Here is an 18,967-nt window from a genome sequence, read left to right on the forward strand (position 1 = left end):
AAGAGATTCAAAATCCTTTGTTAAAAAAAAAAAAACAGAATACAACAACGATTTACTTTCACAAGCTAAATTCATATTATTGGAAGTAGTGTGTAATATTGCTTAGGAGTTGGTAGAGGATAATTCACTTTGTTATTATTATTATTATAGGTGTGTTTGGTTTGTGTCTTAAAATACTGAAAATAGATATACAGAGGGATAAACGTGTTTGGTTGTTGACAGATACACAATAACCAAAATTTTGTATTTCAAGTGTGAAGAGAGCATATTTGGTGTCATTGAGGTGGGAGGGCCAAAAAAAGAAAAAGACAGAAATTTAAAGAAATCTTTTAGTGAATATAATACCCTATAAATTAAAGAATAGTTTATCAATTAATTATTATCATCACTACAACAGTGAGATAGATAAGAAGAAAAAAAAAAGTATAAAAAAAGAAGCTAAAACATAATTAATTAGAAGAACATCGGTGGTGTTTTTTGTAGTAAGTTAAGGCTAGATATAAATATATATATAAAAAAAAACAATCATATCAAGATGGCAAGAGGTGCCTACATTGAAAGTGGTGGACGACAATATGAGGGAAATGTGACAGCATTCGTGTTAATTACATGTTTTGTTGCTGCTATGGGAGGTCTTCTCTTTGGATATGATCTTGGTATCACGGGAGGAGTCACATCTATGGAACCATTCTTAGTTAAATTCTTTCCGGTTGTATATCAACAAATGCTGGATGATTCCAGTACCAATCAATATTGCAAGTTTGACAACCAGCTACTGACATTGTTCACCTCCTCTCTGTATCTTGCGGCATTAATAGCTTCTTTTTTTGCTGCCACAACCTCAAGATTGTTCGGACGCAAGCCATCTATGTTTTTGGGTGGCTTATTTTTTCTTGTTGGAGCACTGTTGAATGGCTTCGCAGTTAACGTTGAAATGCTTATCATCGGTCGAATATTTTTAGGTTTTGGTGTTGGATATTGCAATCAGGTGAGAAACGATATCATTAATCCACATGCATTACTAATAGTTAGTTCTTTAAGACTAATAATTGTTTGTTAAAATAGTCTGTGCCGATTTACTTGTCTGAGATGGCTCCGGCAAAAATTAGAGGAGCACTCAACATTGGGTTTCAAATGATGATCACAATCGGAATCCTAGGCGCAAACCTTATCAACTATGCAACCTCGAAGTACAAAAATGGGTGGAGAGTATCTTTGGGAGTTGGAGCTGTGCCAGCAGTTTTGCTATGTGTAGGGTCTCTTTTCTTAGAGGAAACACCAAACTCTTTGATCGAAAGAGGGCAACACGTAAAAGCCAAGACAATGTTACAGAAAATTCGTGGCACTAACAATGTTGATGAGGAATATCAAGATCTTGTTGATGCAAGTGAGGCGGCTAGTAAGGTGGAAAACCCATGGAAGAACATTACAAGACGCAGATATAGGCCACAACTCACTTTTTGTTCTTTCATTCCCTTCTTCCAACAACTCACCGGAATTAATGTCATCATGTTTTATGCTCCCGTGCTTTTTACCATTTTGGGCTTTGGCAATGATGCCTCCCTCATGTCTGCAGTTATCACAGGAGGTGTTAATGTTATTGCTACACTTGTCTCTGTTTTCTGTGTAGACAAATTTGGAAGAAGGCTATTATTTCTTGAAGGTGGCGCTCAGATGCTTGTTTCTCAGGTAAAAAATGAAAACTCAAGTGATGATTGTGAGTAGCTCTCAATTATTAACTTTACGTAAATTTAATTGTACCTGAGTTTTCACTCAAATACAAATAAATTTATATAAAAATTTGTATGCATGACGAGACTAAGCAAGAGTATTATTGTATGCATGGATTGTAGATTGTGGTTGGAATCATGATCGGTATGAAATTTGGATTGAATGGGGAAGGATCATTTAACAAAGGAGAAGCAGACATTCTGTTGGTGTTTATTTGTTTATACGTGGCAGCATTTGCATGGTCATGGGGGCCACTAGGTTGGTTAGTACCAAGCGAAATATGTTCTCTTGAAGTTCGACCAGCAGGCCAAGCTATTAATGTGGCAATCAACATGTTCTTTACTTTTGGCATCGCTCAAGTCTTTCTTAGTTTGCTTTGCCACTTTAAGTTTGGTCTCTTTTTCTTCTTTGCTGCTTGGGTGCTCGTCATGACCATTTTCATTGCTTTCTTGTTACCTGAGACTAAGAACGTCCCTGTTGAAGAAATGCACTATGTTTGGAAGTCTCACTGGTTTTGGAACAAGTATATGCCTGAATGTGAAGATCTCGTTGCTGGGGCTTACAACAATTCTGAAGCTGCTCCTTCAAATTAATTAGAAGGAATAATAAAAGGCTATCAGAATTTATTAGAACAAGTATAAACCTGCCATCAATGATTTCAAGCAATTTGTTCTGGTAGTTGTTACCAAGATATTTTATAAAGCTGAATGTTATGGTGGTGTGTAAAAGGTGGTGCTTATTTATAAAAAATTTCTCACAAAAAATAAGTTAAGTTAAATTTAAACACCAACTCATAGACACTATAAAATTAATCTTTTATAAATGTCCATTCTATAAATGATTTTATGAATGCTAATAAAAGTATATCCTAATTTTATTTCTATCTAATTTTGCTGGCTTCCTTTTCTTTACTTAACCAATACTAATAAACTTTTTTATATTTTTTATACTCGAAGAAAATTAACTCTTAATATTTTTTGGTCCATACAAAATTATAATTTATTTTAATTAAAATTATGAATATAATTAAAAGGTTTATTTTTTAATTAATAACAGTCAATTTTTTAAATTATTTTTTATTTTAATTTTTAAATACTAATTTTAAATTCTAAATCCTTCAAAGAATTTAAAAAGTTTACTAATTAAAAGTTAAATATTTTAATTATTCATAAAATTAATGCATACGAGCGTTAATAAGGTCAAAACCAATCCAACTGAACTTCGTGATTGAGGCACTTCTTAATTGCCACTCTATCATCATGCTTCTTAATATTATTTATAATAAAAATTAATTATATAGAAAATTTTGAATTAAATAATTTTATAAATATTTAATTTAATTTTAATTTTGTATTTTTTATTTTTTAAATTAGTTATATTTTTAATTATGTATCATTATTAATAAAAATATAATTTTTTTAAAAAAATTATTAATCTGCTTAATTTATTTTAATGTTAATATTGTGATTAAAATTGTCTATTTTGATTCTAATATTAAAATTTATTGATATTATGATTAGATGATAAATTTTGTAAATTAATTAGGTGATATACTAATGTGATTGTTATTTTTATTGTGTCAAATTAAAATACTATTGTAGTAGTACTAGCAAATTTTATGTTTATTTTTGTATTAATTTTTTTGAAATTGAGATTTTATTATTCTTAAATATTAGTAATGATATGTATTTTAAATTTTTTATTATTTTATATTTTTTATTTACGTGAAAACTGAGCCAATTGATTTAACTAGTAATTTATTAGTTGAATCAGTAAACCAATAATCTAATCGATTCAATCACTTATTCGATTCTGACTATTATAATTTTAGATAATATGTTCTTACTTTTTTTATAGAATAAATAATTATTTTTAACCATTAAAAATTTGAACGCTGATAAAACTCAACATAAAAAATCGAAATTGATTTTATACGTGTGAAAAATTAGTTTTTATAGACAAAATTATTCAAATTATAAAAGATTAAATAAAATTCTTTAACTAAACTTCTAACATAATATAACTCTAACTTCTGATTTTATTTTACATTATCACTCTCTTAATTCCAAATTTTATCCATCACTTTCATTCTCAATTACTATTACTATTATCTTCATCAGATGCATTTCTTAAGTTCTTATGTATATTTTTAAGGGTGATAATGGATAGGGTACCGTACGATTAGGATTAAGATTTGAATAAAATGGATCAGTGACGTCACACAAGAAGCAGCTCCAGCTTAAAAATAAAAATCTAGCAGTAGTAGTAGTAGTGAAGAAAGAAGTGAGAACCAACTTTCCATATTTTTCGAGTCTATAGGGTTTCTTCTTCTTTTTCTTCTTCTTCTTCTTCTCTCCAATGGCGGAAGAATCGCAATATGAAACTTCCACCACTCCTCCCTCGTTGAAGCGCAAGTACGACGACCAACAACCACCGCCCTCCGCCCGCCAAAGCGGTTTTTCCTCCCCTGACGCCCCCCCTCCACCATCATACAACAGCGTCCCTCCGCCGGCCCCCTCTGGCATCGAGCTCGCCAAGCAGCGTGCACAGGAGGTCGCCGCCCGCCTCCTTAGCGGCGCCCCACCCCCCGCAGCCACGGGTCTCGACGTCAAGCGTCCCAAGGTCGATAACGGCACAGCTCCTCCCTCGGGTTTCGATTCCATGGGTGGTGAGTAGGGTTTTACTCCTCGTCTTTGGTTATTATTATTATTGTGATTACGTTTCTGCATTTATTCCATCGGTAAGTAAGGTTTTCACTGTACATGTTTCGATTTGGCTAGAAAGTTTCGATTATAAGCTGATTCACAGAATTAAGGGTTTTATTACGGAAGGTTTCAATCTTGGTAAATTTTTTTTTTTAAATCCTTAGCTCTTCAACCATTTTTTTTTAGCAAAAAACTTTGGCTATGTTCTAGATGTTGTTATTTTGTCACATAAACTTCTATTACTAGCTGCTCAAGTTTTGATCTAATTGTAATCGAGCGTTTTGATATGTTTTTGGATATCATTTGAAATTTTGAGTTAATGTTGTTTGGAGTTTGGTTACATTTGATGAGAAAGTTTTGATTATAAGCTGTGTGAAGTTTCGTTACATCAGTAAAGAGGGGTTTCGCTAAATTGTTGGATAAATTTTGGTTTTAAGCTATTTGGTTTTGATTCCGTGGCTTAGTAAGGGTTTTCCTACAAGGTTTGATTTGACACTACTCAAGATAATCAGGACACACATTACTTCTCAGATCAGGTCTTTTTAATTTTTCTTGAATTTATTTATTTATAGAATAATTGATTTTGCTTTTGAAAGTTTGATCAAGAATATTTTGATTATAAATTGGTTTGAACTGAAAATAAGTTACTCCAGAAATCACTAATTATCATCTTCAGTTTGTTAATTTATTTAAATTTAAATATTATTGAACTTAATAAATCTTAATCTTTTAGTGAATGTTTGGTTTTGCAGATGTGAAGGCTCAGTACTCGGTCCCTACCATTTCTCCTTCTGCGGTTTCTTATGGGTACCAGGGTGCGAGCAAGAAGATTGATATCCCCAATGGAAGGGTGGGTGTTATTATTGGCAAGGGTGGTGAGACCATCAAGTACCTTCAGCTCCAATCTGGGGCAAAAATTCAGGTTACCCGTGACATGGATGCTGACCCCAATTTGCCCACTAGGACAGTTGAGCTTACGGGCACTTCTGAAGCCATTGCTACTGCTGAGAAGCTCATCAATGAAGTTCTTGCTGAGGTACTGACGTTCTCAGAACTCTTATGAATTTGTGATGCATCCGAAAAAAGGTTGTAATTATATGAATTGTTTTGTTTAATGCTGTAAGTTATTGTGTTTTTAATAGGCCGAATCCGGAGGTTCTGGCATTGTTGCTAGACGAGTAGCTGGACAAGCTGGTTCTGATGAATTTGTGATGAAGATCCCAAATAACAAGGTATGTGAAGGTTTAAAGTATTTGGTTTTATTCAACTCCGGTTCTTTCTTTCTTTCTTTCTCACCTTCTCTGAACTTTATCTGGTGGATGGTTGGTCATGCGTTTCCAGGTTGGCCTTATAATCGGAAAAGGTGGGGAAACAATCAAGAATATGCAAGCTTCGACTGGAGCAAGAATTCAGGTCTGCCCTTTCAAATATTTGTCTTCTTTTGCTATTATATTCCAAACCCTTTTTCTTTTTCCTTTATTTTTTCCTTATATCTTTGACCGTAGTTTCTGATCACTGCTAGTATTAAAATTTGACTATGACAGTCTCATACTTTTGAGATGTGGACTTTCAACCTGTCATTAGTGATATTGACATTTTATGTATTTTTCAGGTTATTCCTCTTCATCTTCCCCCCGGTGACACATCCACAGAAAGAACATTAAAAGTTGAAGGGACACCTGAACAAATTGAGTCTGCAAAACAGTTGGTTAATCAAGTCATCAGTGGTGAGGTATGTGTAGTGCACATCTCCTTTTTATTGGATTGGGCTATTGTTATCATGTTTTGCTTGCCACTTCCCAAGTCTAGTTTATTTGTGCCCCTTTTATTTTCTGTATATATATGTTAATAATTCTGTAGTATGGTTGAGTTTATGGGTTGACTAGGTAATTTAATATTTGTTTTGTCACTGCCTGCTGATTGCTAGATGGATACTTGCACCTGTGATTTCCAAATTAGTCCATATTACTTTATGGGATCTTGAAACTTAAAACCGGACATGATGAGAATTGTCATCATGCTACTTCACATTTATCTCTATTTTGCTTCTGGTTATTGCTTCTCTTCATGTATTGTAGGGGAAAAACTCATAATTTTTGAATTTTGTGAAGTATATAATTGTTGTAAAAGTGTGTAAAAGTTTGGCATGTTGGACTACTTAAAATGGGTTAGCTGGACTGGATTTGAGCTTGTGATTTCACAGCTAACGGGTTAAGATCATTTTGTCTCTAGTAAGTGCTATCTTTATCGGGATTCTGTTGTTAGCAGATGCAAAAGAACTTCATATTCTTTTACTTTACTGTTTTATTTTTAAATATACCTGTACAAAAAGTTAAAAGCAGATGGTGCACAAAGAATGATACTTTTCATGGATAATCAAAGCGGCATGAAGCTCTGCGCAAACAATGATAATGGTCAGAAGTCAAGATGTTGTATTGCAAATTTTGACAGTTTAACTGCCTGGTCTTTACAAGTTAAATCTTATTGGGTGAAAGGCTACTGTAGAAGTTATCCTTTTTATATTTAAATATCAACTTCACATGAAGACAACTGCATGTGAGTTTCACCTTAAAAAATAAATTTACAGTAGAAGTTATTATTATGACCTATTGGATTCTTCATCCTTTCTTTTAAAACCTGTGTTTATCTGGCTCAAATACGGGCATGGATATGATACTTACATGTACAGATTAATTATCTTTGGTATATAACAGTTTATGGGAATTCCCAGAACTTTCAACGTTTTCTTCATTCAAATTATCTTGTGTTGGTGTGTTTATCTTGTATATTTTATACATAAATATACCTTCATTAATTTATTCAGATTTCAGAAAATTGGTTCAAGGGACGGTGAACATGTTTAATTTGTAATTAGATTGGTCAATTTTCTTTTGCATAATACACCAAGCTCTTTAAGGACTGTTGTTCCTATTTGTGATTAAGTTATGCACTTTGTCCTCTGCTTTAGCTTAGCTCTTTGGAGCATCAAGGCTATGCTGTTATGTGATTGTTTTGTCCATAACTGAGCTTGTTATTGGGACTATTGTAGGGTTTAGTTTGTTTTGGTGTGGACCATTAGTGATACCAACATGGACTCTCTTTGTTGGTTTTCCCTCAGCATGCCAATGTATGGCTGTCAATCTCAGGTTTGGTATATACTAAAGGGCAATAATCTCTTATTGATGTTTTGGCTTTGTCATATTTTGACTGGATATATATTTTCATAGAGTATTAACATCATCTTAGGTCATATCATTTGTGCATTTTTAGTCCATTGCTCAAAAAATATATATACCTGAAACAACTATTTTATATATCATGCTGGACCTAATTTAGCAGAATAACTTGAAGCTTATCCTTTTTGAAGCTCTTGCCATTTTATTTTCCTCTCCCGAATTATTATTGTTTCCACTTTTCAATCTTATAGTTGCTATTAACTTATTGAGGTCTCATATGTTGTAATTTCCCATGGTATTTCGTTAACACCGTCATAAAACTACTCATTCTAAAAGTTTAAGCTGATAGGAGAATGCAACGTTAATGGTTATATTTCTAACACTTCCCCTCAAGCAAGAGTCTTTTTTGGGTTTGCTTGATTTTTGCATAGGCATTCTTTTCTCTTTTATTTGCCTTCTGCTATTTTTTCACTTTTGGGGTTCACGAAAGATCAAACTCTGGACCTTTCGGACATAGAGCTCTGATACCATATCATGAAATTATTCATCCTAAAAGTTTAAGCTGATAGGAGAATGCAACATTAATGGTTATATTAACAAATACATGGTTGCCTTGTTTAAACATTGTGATTTGTGCTTGAGTTCATTATTTATTGCTCTAGTAATCATCCTCTAGTTAAAAAAGTGTTTCATCTGGAAGATGAAACTGAACTTTATCCTTTGAGGCTCTTGACGTTTGACTCCTTATTTTCATATTTCTGTCCAGTTGTCATTCTTACAGGATTCCTGACACATTTTTTGATGTTATTATTATACTTATTGTTATTATTATTTTAAATCTTTATCAGTGGTTTCTTATTCACGTATTTTACATTTCTTTTTCATAAATGTTTCCATGTTACACACTGTGGCTTGTCTCCCTCCCTATTGTGAAGGCTCTTTTACTTTCTATTTTTGTTGCCTATGCCTATTCTCATAATTTGTCAGCTATAGTCTCTGTAACTCCTTATTGATATTTTAGGACTGAGTTTGGTAAGTTTATGGCTGTTGTCATAATTTCCCTTCTCTGCTTCCTGTCCATTTGAATCCTAGTTGGTTTACTTGTGTGTTTATTTAATGTTCCAATTGAGCTTAACGTCTTTACTGAGGGGAGGGAAGGTTGAGGGGTTTTTTTTTTTGTGCAGCAAAGAGATGTCATCTTGACAAGCTGTATGTTTTGGATTTGTATTTGCTCCTACTTCTCTTATGTAGTTAATACCTGTTATATCAAAGCCTAGCTGGTTGAATTATTGTGAATAGTTTATAGAATTATAGTGTAATTATCTCAAAAGTACTTTATATATATTGAGATACTTACAGTGGATTGCCTTTTGAGACAATAGAGCTAGTATGCTTGTCTGCTTCGTTGGTTTGTGTTTTGTTTTTTTTTTTTTTTTGTACCCATTCATTTCGAATAGGGAGAGGGTGTTCTTCTGCTGGAGTAACTCAGTTATACCACAAACTGGTACGGTATGTAGGCCTTCATATCCCTCTCTGATCCTGTAAGGAATCTTTAATCTAACTTGTTAAGTTATGGCTTATAATCGTGTTATTTATATATTTTTTTTTAGTGATGCATGTTTTACTTTGTCTTTTTGTTTGTGCATCTTTTGCTGTCTGTACTGCCATATCTTGGTTGAGTTTCCTCGTTTTATTTGTGTTTGCAATTTGTCCTTCTGCAGAATCGTCTTAGAAATCCAGCAATGTCTGGTGGTTATGCTCAGCAAGGTTACCAATCCCGGCCACCATCTAGCTGGGGTCCTCCCGGTGCTCCCATGCAGCAAGCTGGTTATGGTTACGTGCAGCCCGGTGGCTACTCTGGTCCAACAGGCCAGTATAACCAGCAACCATATGCAGGCTATCCACCTGCTTCATCTGGTGGATACTCCACCAATTGGGACCAGTCCTCCGCACCACCAGCCCAGCAGTCTACTCATGGTTCTGGGTATGATTACTATGGTCAACAGCAGCAAAATCCTGGCGGTGCACCTCCTGCTGATGGGAGTGGTTACAATTATAGTCAACCACCTTCCTCTAGTTATAGCCAACCTGGGCATGGCTATTCTCAAGATGGCTATGGTGGGTATCATGCACCACCGCAATCAGGGTATGGGCAGCAACCATCATATGATCAACAGCAAGGTTATGGCTCAGCCCCTAGCTATGGCAGTGGAAGCAACACAGCACAAGAGGGCCACGCTCCTAATTATGGATCACATGGTGATTCAACCCAAGTTCCACCTGTGCAGCCCTCTTCAACGTCTCAGCAAGGTTATGGTTCTGGCCAACAGCCAAGTCCAAATGCTGCCAACTATCCTCCACAAGGAACTGCTCAGCCTGGCTATGGGGTGCCCCCGACTTCCCAAGCAGGGTATGGAAATCCACCTCCCCAATCTGGTTATGGAGGTGGCTATGGTCCCCCACCACAGTCGCAAAAGCCGGGTGGTACACCACCTGCCCAGCCACTACCTTACGGTCAACAGGAACCAGGGTCTCAAAGGGCTCCACCAACTGGTTATGGCAGTGCAGGACAACCAGGGTATGGTCCCCCATATGGTGCTCCAGGTGGTCAACCTGGATATGGTCAGCCTCCGACATCATACAGCAACAGTTACGCTTCTGGTTATCCTCAGCCTCCGGCATATTCTGGTGATGGTAATGCAGGAGCACCTGCACAGGCTGCTCAACAGGGAAGTGTTCCTAAAACTTCACCTGAGAGTTGATATTGTAGTTTTGATAACTTTGGTACTTATGGATTGAGGACTAGTACTGGTAGTTTATCTTGTTTTAGTGATATTGACATAGGCATTGTTGAGTTGACAATAGCATGGCCGCCTGTTATCTTTTGAGATTATTGAGGTTACGGAATTCCGGAGCTTGCATGTTCTTTACATGCAAAAGATAGCACTGCTATGAAGCATAAAATCTGAACTGTAGAAGGGTTCTCTGACTTTGAAGACATAAGTCAAGCTGCCTCTGCAGTCTGCACCGCTAGATAGAAAAGTAGAAAACACGTCCCCTCTTTTTTTGGTGACAAGAAAACACATCCGTTTGAATGCTTGTGAAAGTATTTTAATATTAAAATCGTAAAAGAAATAATAGTGCTATTTAGATTATTATAATAATAGGTACTAAATATTTTTGCATAAATTAATAATATTACATAGTCCATTTTTTTTTACATTTATTTTAATATAGAAAATATTGAATGATGGTAATAGGTAAAGCATAACTCAGGTCCTGGTTGCGGTTGGGAAGGTTTAGAAGTTATTTTATCTTTTACATGATAATAAAAATACAGTATTAATATTTATAATTTTTAAAATTAATTTGTGACTTCTTAAAAAATTATTCAAAGTGTTTTTGAAAAAGTTAAAAAAATGATTTTCTTTTTTTAAAAGCTGTTTTTCACTTTTTTTTAAAGTAAGTATTTTTGTGACTAAAATTAAACTAAAATAACTTAGATACGTTTATCGCTATCTTTTCACGGCCAAAAATATTTAAAAAAAAAAAACAAATTTTAGTAGCATTTTTAAATATTTCTTTTTTAAGTATTGAAACGGCAAAACTAAACAACATCAAACAAAATAATAGCTTTTTAAAATATTTTGGAAGTATTTTTATCCTCCATTTTTTTTTTCCGGTTAACTAATCCTAATGTTCGGCCCAAAGTTGGATATTTAGTTGGGCTTTCAGAATACTGCTTAAACACACAAGTAGCATTAGGGTTTCCACAAGACAAACACGAGTATAAAACTGGTCCATCTTTTCGCCCTTTGCCATGTGTTCTGGTCTCATTTAACCAAGCCAGCAGCTGCCTCATGGCAGAAATCAAATCCTTTGAGCCCCCTTTCCAATTTCGATCCTTTCTTTTCACTTCCGCTAATTCCTGGTGAGATCGCTGTTTATGTTTCCGTCTTTTTGCCTCATTTATTGATTCTAATTTTGTTTTCGTGGTTATGGAGCTTACTACCAAATTAATCTTTATGATTATCGATAATGATAATAATGGTCAAAGGCTCTATAATAGAGTCAACAGCAGGGGCTTATTCAGTAGCCACTTGACTGCCGCTTAGAGCCAAGATCGAAATTATCAGATGAAGATCCTTGGAATCACAATCCCATTGTTTCAAGACACAATTTCTGATTATATTCTTTCTTATTACTGTTATTATCATTATCATTAGGGTTTTGCTGAAAAGTCAATTAGGTTTCGCCAATATAGATCTGTTTCTTAATCTGTGATTTTAGAAATGATTGGTTAGTAAAAACCCTAAACCGTGTATTATTGTGATTCGGTGAATTTGATTTGGCATTTAAGTCAGACACGGGTGTTTGTTGCATTATTACTAAACAAGCAACCTTTTGCATGGTGCCTATATGAAAATCAGCTATTGATTCACGATTGGAGGAACCTCCTTTTGTGATTCCTTCAAATTTCAAGCAGCTACATATTTCACAACTAAGTTTTCTTCTTTCAATGAGTAGTTAACAAATATTATGTATGAGAATGAATGTATCTAAAAGTATTACAGGATTTGTAAACCAACCTGGAATGCTTAATGTTGTGCTAGTATAGGCAATTTGGAATACTTATTGTCCCAAATATTCTCACCCTTGCAGATTGGTTACTTAAAATCTGATAATTATAGGCACTCTTTCATCCGACTACTGATCTACTGCTCGTGGACATTGAGATGGTTAAGGAGACGGAATATTATGACGTGCTGGGTGTCAGTCCCACAGCAACGGAAGCCGAGATCAAGAAAGCTTATTATATGAAGGTCATTGTCTAGTTTATCTATCCTTTGCTTGTGGGCGTCATCTGTTTTCTACTTTTATTGCCATATGTAATACATCGATTAATTATTTCCCCAGAAGAATTAATATTATATGATTTGAATAATTAGTTTCATTTACAATCTGTTCCAATACTCATAATTTAGAGGTATTAATTTGAATTTTTTCCATTTAGTGAACTGAAAGCAGTGGATGCGTAGGTTTGATGCCTACGTAAATTGTGTACTTTTTCCCTGCAATAAGCCTAATATACAATAGACATGAAATATGCTTCTACTAAAATGATTAACTTTGGAAATCCAGAAGAGAGATGCTGAGTCTTGTCAATTTCTACAAATATCATATTGTATATTGGATACTGAATCTGAAGATCAGTGGTTCTTTGGCCTATTTCCAAATTGTAAATTATAATTGCAGGCACGACAGGTGCATCCAGATAAAAACCCAAATGACCCACTTGCTGCACAAAATTTTCAGGTGAGGGTGTTATATTTTACTTAGACCTGCTATTTTGAAGGCACTTTATTGTAAAACTTCATGTGAGGTGTGTAAGAGGATTGCAATAAGAAATTTCACTATACTTTCATGTAGTTGGTAGAGGCATTCTACATGTCTTAGTTGTATTAAGGCATCATCTCCCATTATTTTTAACCCAATTTTGAGTTGTAAAGGCTACAATATATCCTTTTCTCAATAATATCCTTTTCTACTTGGCAAGTTGAGCATGGTCGGTGAAGAACCTTAAATAATAAAATATTGTTAACCGTTGTATACCTGTCATCGTTAACAAGTCTACCAATAAATTGAACTATTTCAGCCTCACTTACATTTACCTTGTTTTGTATCCACATACACAACCATCAAATATTTTTTTTATTTTATTGACCTTTTATGCTTTTGTTATCTTTAATGGCTGAGCTGCATGTTGGGAGTATGCCTTTAATAAAATTGGTATTATCTTGAGCCATTGTATTCATTAATCATTATGCATAGCTTGGATTTTACCTTTGTTCAAATCATTTTACCACTCTAATTTTGGAATTTTACTTTGGTATTAGGTTTTGGGTGAAGCTTACCAAGTTTTGAGTGATCCAGCTCAAAGGCAAGCTTATGATGCTCATGGGAAATCGGGAATCTCAACGTTAGTTTCCTTTTTTAAACCTTACAATATATTAAGTAATATTTTAACATCAATGGTGAGGATTAATATTTTTCTGTTCTTTTCAGCGAATCAATTATTGACCCTGCAGCAATCTTTGCCATGCTTTTCGGTAGTGAACTTTTTGAGGAGTATATAGGCCAGTTGGCGTTGGCATCAATGGCCTCAATGGATATGTTTACTGAAGGGGAACAATTTGATCCAAAAATTTTACAAGAGAAAATGAGGGTACAGCTTCACAAACTTTCTCAATCATGGCTCCAAGCTTATTTTTGCTTTCTCTTTGCCATACTTCACTTAATACATTAAGTGGTTTAATGTATGCACTTGGTAACTAAATCCATATTTTCAGAATGGTCAGACACCCTCCAAAGTGTGTTATTACTTAATTGCCTCAAGTGAATAGAACATTCCCTCCATAACATTTTATTCTTCATTCAGGTTGTTCAGAAGGAGAGAGAAGAAAAGCTTGCAGAGATACTGAAAGGTAGACTCAACCAATATGTTCAAGGAAACAAAGAGGACTTTGTTAATCATGCAGAAGCAGAAGTAGCCCGATTGTCCAAAGCAGGTAGTGTCTACTATGCCTCAGCTTAAAGACTAATTTCTATAGGTGAAAGTGATGCAAATCTATCTGCTCAACGCAATTTATCACAAATAACATCTTATTGGAACAAAATTCGTTGAAATGTATAGTTGTTTTGTTCCTAAAATCATGTTATGCTTAAGATGTTGACTTGTAAAACCTTAGCCTGATGCTAATCTCAAGTATTTGAAGTGTGTATAATACAACATCAACTCAGGGTCTGCTTTTGCTTAATAAATTAGTTGTCTTTCTACAGCTTATGGTGTTGATATGCTAAATACAATTGGCTACATATACGCAAGGCAGGCAGCAAAGGAACTTGGAAAGAAAGCAATTTACTTGGGTGTGCCGTTTGTTGCTGAATGGTTTAGAAACAAAGGGCATTTTATCAAATCCCAAGTTACAGCAGCAACAGGTGATGATATTTTGTACCTCTTAAAAGCTCTTCCTTGCTATGCTATGGATTCTTAATTCCAGCGCTCACATATTAACTTTAATCTTAACATGTTATTTGCACAATTGCACTACACATTAAACTATTCTCATTTGTATTCCCTACTAAATAATTTTATAGAAGTTAAAAGATGATGGTATATGACTCCAACAAGAGGTAGCACAGTTGGTTATGGGTGGAGCAGTGTGAGGACCTTTGTGGAGGGACAATGTGACTTGTCATCCCTCTCGGGAGTCCTCAAAGAGGTTGGGGGTCTTCCCTTGCCCTGGTGGGGGTAGCGGTGCTTCTCCCTACCTAAACTTATCATTATGAAGAAAGATATTGAGCAAGACTGTTTGGGGTCAAAATACACTAGCCAAGCCCATTCAGGCTAAACTATTTGATTTGGTCGAGTTAATTTTGGGATTGCAAAATCATAGCGCATCCAAATCCTTTGCAGATTGTGGACCATACATTATCCAATCTACTTTTAATATTTCATTTTTCTTTTATATTCAAATAACTAAACAGACACAAGGGACAAAAAATTATTATAACTGGTGGTTTTGAAATTGGTTTTCCTGGGTGGTTTGTTCTAGGGGCCATTGCTTTGATCCAACTGCAAGAGGATATGAAGAAGCAACTCAGTGCCGAAGGAAACTATACTGAAGAAGAGCTTGAACAATACATGCAATCTCACAAGCAGCTAATGACTGATTCTTTATGGAAACTTAATGTTGCCGACATTGAAGCCACGCTCTCACGAGTGTGTCAAATGGTTGGTTTTGCTCAACCGCTGTCACCTTGTATTTCATATAGCGGATATGGATTCTAGGCCTGCTTTAATTTAGATCATGTGTTTAACTACAGGTTCTTCAAGACAACAATGTCAAGAAAGAAGAACTTCGTGCCCGAGCAAAGGGGTTGAAAACTCTTGGCAAAATCTTCCAGGTGATTTTTCTTTTCCATGTGTTTCCCTCTATGTACTTGTTATTAACTTTGTCCACTGATTGTGAAATAACGTTGATGTCAATACAGAGGGTAAAGCCAACCAATGGGAATGAGGAAGAAAATGTTGTAAATAAAGCATTACATAAGTTGAACGGAAATGAAACTAACAATAATGCTGGTTCTCCTAGTGCATCACTGAATTCCGCAGGTCGTGATTTTTCAGATCAAGCTATCTCTGTATCCCAGGTGCAATTTTAACCTCCAACAGTTTTTTTATTTTATTCTTTTATCGTTATTACCAAAAGTAGTTTTGTAATGTCTTTTTTTTTTTTACCAAATGGATCTAGAGTCCATATGTGGAGGCTCCACAATTTGCAGGCATGGAATTTGATCATAACTTCCCCAGGCCGACTGCTCCTCCCGGAGCCCAGAGACCTGCAACAACTAGCAAAGATTGATACTTGACGGTTTGGAGGTTGATACCTGTATCATATGTTCCCCCCAACACATCACCACCACACATCTTCTTGTTCTTAACCTTCATGTGTGGCTCGCATTAATGCTGTGGTTTATGCATTGTCAATAATTCCATACAAAAGATATCGTTGCCCTGGTGTCTTGTAATTTCTGTGTCTATTTTTATTGGGTTGTTTCCCCTCGGGCTCTTTTTCCCTTTCCTTGTGTTTTGTCTCTCAATTTATTATTATTTTTTTCAGATATAGGAATGCCTATGTTATTAGGGATTGTGATAATAAACAGAATTTATTGCATAGAATATGGTATTTTGTGGTTTTTGTAACAACACATGATGTGTATTTTGCTTCGTGCTCCAAGTGTGTCCCTACTCTATATATGTTCCCTGAACTAGAATATTTCATATATGAAATCCCAAGTGTAGGAAAATTCTCTCTCAACTCAAAAAAGAAAATTAGGATTTTGTACTCTGTTTCATGTGCCTTTTGAGGTTATAATAATGATGGGCGCCAAGTGAGTGGCCTACAATAACTTGTGAACACTTGAACGGAAAGCATTTAAAGAAAGGACTAATAAAGTCTGTTTAGTATACAACTTTACACTTAAATTATCTCCATCTCTTGCTGGAAGTCGACAAGACTACAACGGAGGTGTAATCTCCTTAGTCAAATCCTTGTATCCTTATATTGCTAAATTCCATTTTTTGTTTTTTTTGGGTGATCAGCGGGTCAAAGGCCCAAAAAAAATTAACTTAGGTTGGTCAAGTGGTCGGTTCACTCGTCCATTTAAGTAAGTGTTGGGGGTTCGAATCCCGCCTTGTGCATACAGCAACCCATTGACCAGTGATGGACCTTCGGATTCGCGACGGATTAGTCTTTGACTTGTCTTGTTGGGAGATACTATAGAAAACAAAAAAAAAAACCTCAAAAAAAGAAAAGAGGAAGAAACAAAAACAACACTAAGCAAAGAAAGCTAATCAACCGCTCTTAATCTGGGGACACCAAAAGCATCAAGAAACAGAGCATGTTGAATATCGTTGTGGGAGCATCAAAGATGTGGACAGTGGACACCATGAGGAAGTTCTTGTCCTTTTTTGGCGAGTAAATCAGCAACGCTATTAGCTTCACGGGAGGTGTGTCTCCAGCTTAAATTTTTTATCCGATCAGCGACAATTCTGATATCTTGAAGAAGTGGATAACAAGGATGAGATGAGGCACTTCCTTCTTTAACGAGGTTGATCGCAGCTTGAGAATCAAATTCAAGAACAGTGTTAGAGAGGTTATTTGCTGCAGCAATTTGGAGGCCTCTAATAATGCCCCACAACTTGGCATGAGTAATGGAACAACTACCAATATTGCATGAAAAAGCTTTGAGGAATCTGCTAAGGTGGTCGCGAAAGACTCCACCACAAGCCGATACTTGTTGTTATCAAAATAAGACCCATCCACGTTCAACTTGATGAAATGTTCCTGAGGAGGCTTCCAACTAATAAGGAGGTCAGACTTAGATTCCTCTTATGATGAGCACTAACAAGATCCAAACTATGACAAGTGACGTTATCATTCATGTCAAAATGCTACATGTCATTAATTAATACGTTATTACTTTTATATTATTTCATTTCTTTTATAATCGTGACACATGTCATATGTAGGATGTAACCTTTCAAGTTTGTCCTTTCATCTAATCCTAAAGTTTTGTCCACTGAAAAATGTAACTAATAGATAACTTGTGAATTATAATCCAACTCTTAATAAGTGATCCTTGCTTACATGGTTGTATATACACTTCAAAGGATTGACCTTTCAGGTTTGAGATTAAATAACACCTTCGTTTACATAAGCAAAGTAGCTAAATAAATAACCTACGAAATTAGTCTTCAACTCCCCATATGCTAATTTATTATTTCCTAAAAGTCAATATACCTATGTCTTCACCCTCTGGCATGCTTGTCAAGCTGACCATGTTAAATTGTTAATAAATAAATAAAAAATAAAGTGCACTATCAAGAATTTTGCTATTTTGAGCAAAAACAAAAGATTTGATATGTGGCTGCTGGGATTCGAGCCCAGGTCTCCACGGCCACAACGTGGAATTCTTACCACTAAACTACAGCCACATCTTGTGCAAATTGTTGCTACCATATAATCCTAAGAAGCATAAAATAATATTATGAATTCTTGTCAACCATTCTCTAATCTCTAGTAACTGCAAATCGCTTCCCCATTCTTTTTAACTAAGAAAAAGTCTAGGAAGGCAATATTAATTCAGCCATTAATTTGAAAATCGATCAACATTCGAATAAAAATGAATATCAAAAAGAAATATCCTAAATTAAAAATAATAAAAAAATATCTAAAATTTATGTAAACAAATATTTGAAAGTGAAACAAAGTAAAATCAATTTATAATATTAATATGTGATTGGTAGTAAGAGGTAAAGTTGTAGTACTGAAAATAAGAAAGCGATAGAAATGAGAAGAAATAAAAAGATAATTTCAAAAACTGAAAAGTACATAGGCTTGTTTGGCGATTATCCAATAATTGGTTATTAGTTGAAGTTAATTGGTTCTTTGTTAGCTTCCTATTAGGCTTGTTTAACTAAATCGTGTTTGTCAATGCTAATGACTGTATCTAAATTATTTTTTACTTTTCTTTCTCTTGTGGTGGGGTAGGATTTGTTATGGAAATTCAATCACCGATCAAGCATTTACATATAGTGCCATTTGACCAAGATATTAATTATTGATAGGATCTTTCTGTTTCCTTCAACTTGGAATCTCTACAAAAACGAAGCTAGGAATAGGATCCAGCAATAATGAAGTGAAGCCTTACTAAATTCAATGTTATCATGAATGAATAATTAAGTTAGTAATATAATATAACAGTTTTTTATTTGCACAACGGTTATTA

At 34.9% G+C, this 18,967-nt stretch overlaps 3 protein-coding genes and 1 non-coding gene across 7 annotated transcripts; 3 read left to right on the forward strand and 1 right to left on the reverse strand.

The window, feature by feature from the left end:
- Positions 1–419: 419 nt before the first annotated feature.
- LOC112697681 (sugar transport protein 10-like) lies at positions 420–2,324 on the forward strand. The gene is made up of 3 exons (XM_025750959.3): positions 420–988; positions 1,066–1,689; positions 1,854–2,324. Exons 1-3 carry the CDS (start codon positions 536–538, stop codon positions 2,322–2,324), a joined length of 1,548 nt encoding a protein of 515 aa, XP_025606744.1. The 5' UTR covers positions 420–535.
- Positions 2,325–3,862: 1,538 nt separating this feature from the next.
- On the forward strand, positions 3,863–10,474 carry LOC112697682 (uncharacterized). Its single transcript, XM_025750960.3, has 6 exons — positions 3,863–4,399; positions 5,189–5,472; positions 5,579–5,668; positions 5,778–5,849; positions 6,049–6,168; positions 9,334–10,474. Exons 1-6 carry the CDS (start codon positions 4,090–4,092, stop codon positions 10,372–10,374), a joined length of 1,917 nt encoding a protein of 638 aa, XP_025606745.1. The 5' UTR covers positions 3,863–4,089; the 3' UTR covers positions 10,375–10,474.
- Positions 10,475–11,348: 874 nt separating this feature from the next.
- On the forward strand, positions 11,349–16,483 carry LOC112697683 (chaperone protein dnaJ 10). Of its 4 annotated transcripts, none has more exons than XM_025750962.3 (11): positions 11,349–11,543; positions 12,275–12,435; positions 12,869–12,928; positions 13,510–13,592; positions 13,679–13,838; positions 14,052–14,181; positions 14,453–14,611; positions 15,229–15,407; positions 15,500–15,580; positions 15,668–15,826; positions 15,928–16,483. In XM_025750962.3, the coding sequence occupies exons 2-11, from the start codon at positions 12,349–12,351 to the stop codon at positions 16,036–16,038; spliced, it is 1,209 nt and encodes a 402-aa protein (XP_025606747.1). In that variant the 5' UTR covers positions 11,349–11,543; positions 12,275–12,348; the 3' UTR covers positions 16,039–16,483. The 4 variants fall into 4 exon arrangements, with proteins under 4 accessions (XP_025606747.1, XP_025606749.1, XP_025606748.1 ...); XM_025750963.3 differs by having other exon boundaries at positions 11,362–11,543; positions 12,304–12,435; XM_025750964.3 differs by lacking the exon at positions 12,869–12,928 and having other exon boundaries at positions 11,358–11,543.
- Positions 16,484–18,101: 1,618 nt separating this feature from the next.
- Positions 18,102–18,173, reverse strand: TRNAH-GUG (transfer RNA histidin (anticodon GUG)). Its single transcript has one exon. It is a non-coding gene; the product is annotated as a tRNA-His (tRNA).
- Between the last annotated feature and the right edge of the window lie 794 nt (positions 18,174–18,967).

Source organism: Arachis hypogaea, chromosome 16 (assembly GCF_003086295.3).
Source record: "Arachis hypogaea cultivar Tifrunner chromosome 16, arahy.Tifrunner.gnm2.J5K5, whole genome shotgun sequence".
NCBI classification, from domain to species: Eukaryota; Viridiplantae; Streptophyta; class Magnoliopsida; order Fabales; family Fabaceae; genus Arachis; species Arachis hypogaea.

What these genes read in the sequence shown, in the direction of transcription:
- LOC112697681 (XM_025750959.3), top strand. Translation starts at nt 536, where the DNA reads ATGGCAAGAGGTGCCTACATTGAAAGTGGTGGACGACAATATGAGGGA. An exon ending in GTGTTGGATATTGCAATCAG is followed by an intron (nt 989 to 1,065) that starts GTGAGAAACGAT and finishes TTGTTAAAATAG; the next exon opens with TCTGTGCCGATTTACTTGTC. An exon ending in CTCAGATGCTTGTTTCTCAG is followed by an intron (nt 1,690 to 1,853) that starts GTAAAAAATGAA and finishes CATGGATTGTAG; the next exon opens with ATTGTGGTTGGAATCATGAT.
- LOC112697682 (XM_025750960.3), top strand. Translation starts at nt 4,090, where the DNA reads ATGGCGGAAGAATCGCAATATGAAACTTCCACCACTCCTCCCTCGTTG. An exon ending in TCAATGAAGTTCTTGCTGAG is followed by an intron (nt 5,473 to 5,578) that starts GTACTGACGTTC and finishes TGTTTTTAATAG; the next exon opens with GCCGAATCCGGAGGTTCTGG. An exon ending in TGAAGATCCCAAATAACAAG is followed by an intron (nt 5,669 to 5,777) that starts GTATGTGAAGGT and finishes ATGCGTTTCCAG; the next exon opens with GTTGGCCTTATAATCGGAAA.
- LOC112697683 (XM_025750962.3), top strand. Translation starts at nt 12,349, where the DNA reads ATGGTTAAGGAGACGGAATATTATGACGTGCTGGGTGTCAGTCCCACA. An exon ending in GGGAAATCGGGAATCTCAAC is followed by an intron (nt 13,593 to 13,678) that starts GTTAGTTTCCTT and finishes TGTTCTTTTCAG; the next exon opens with CGAATCAATTATTGACCCTG. An exon ending in AAGCTATCTCTGTATCCCAG is followed by an intron (nt 15,827 to 15,927) that starts GTGCAATTTTAA and finishes AAATGGATCTAG; the next exon opens with AGTCCATATGTGGAGGCTCC.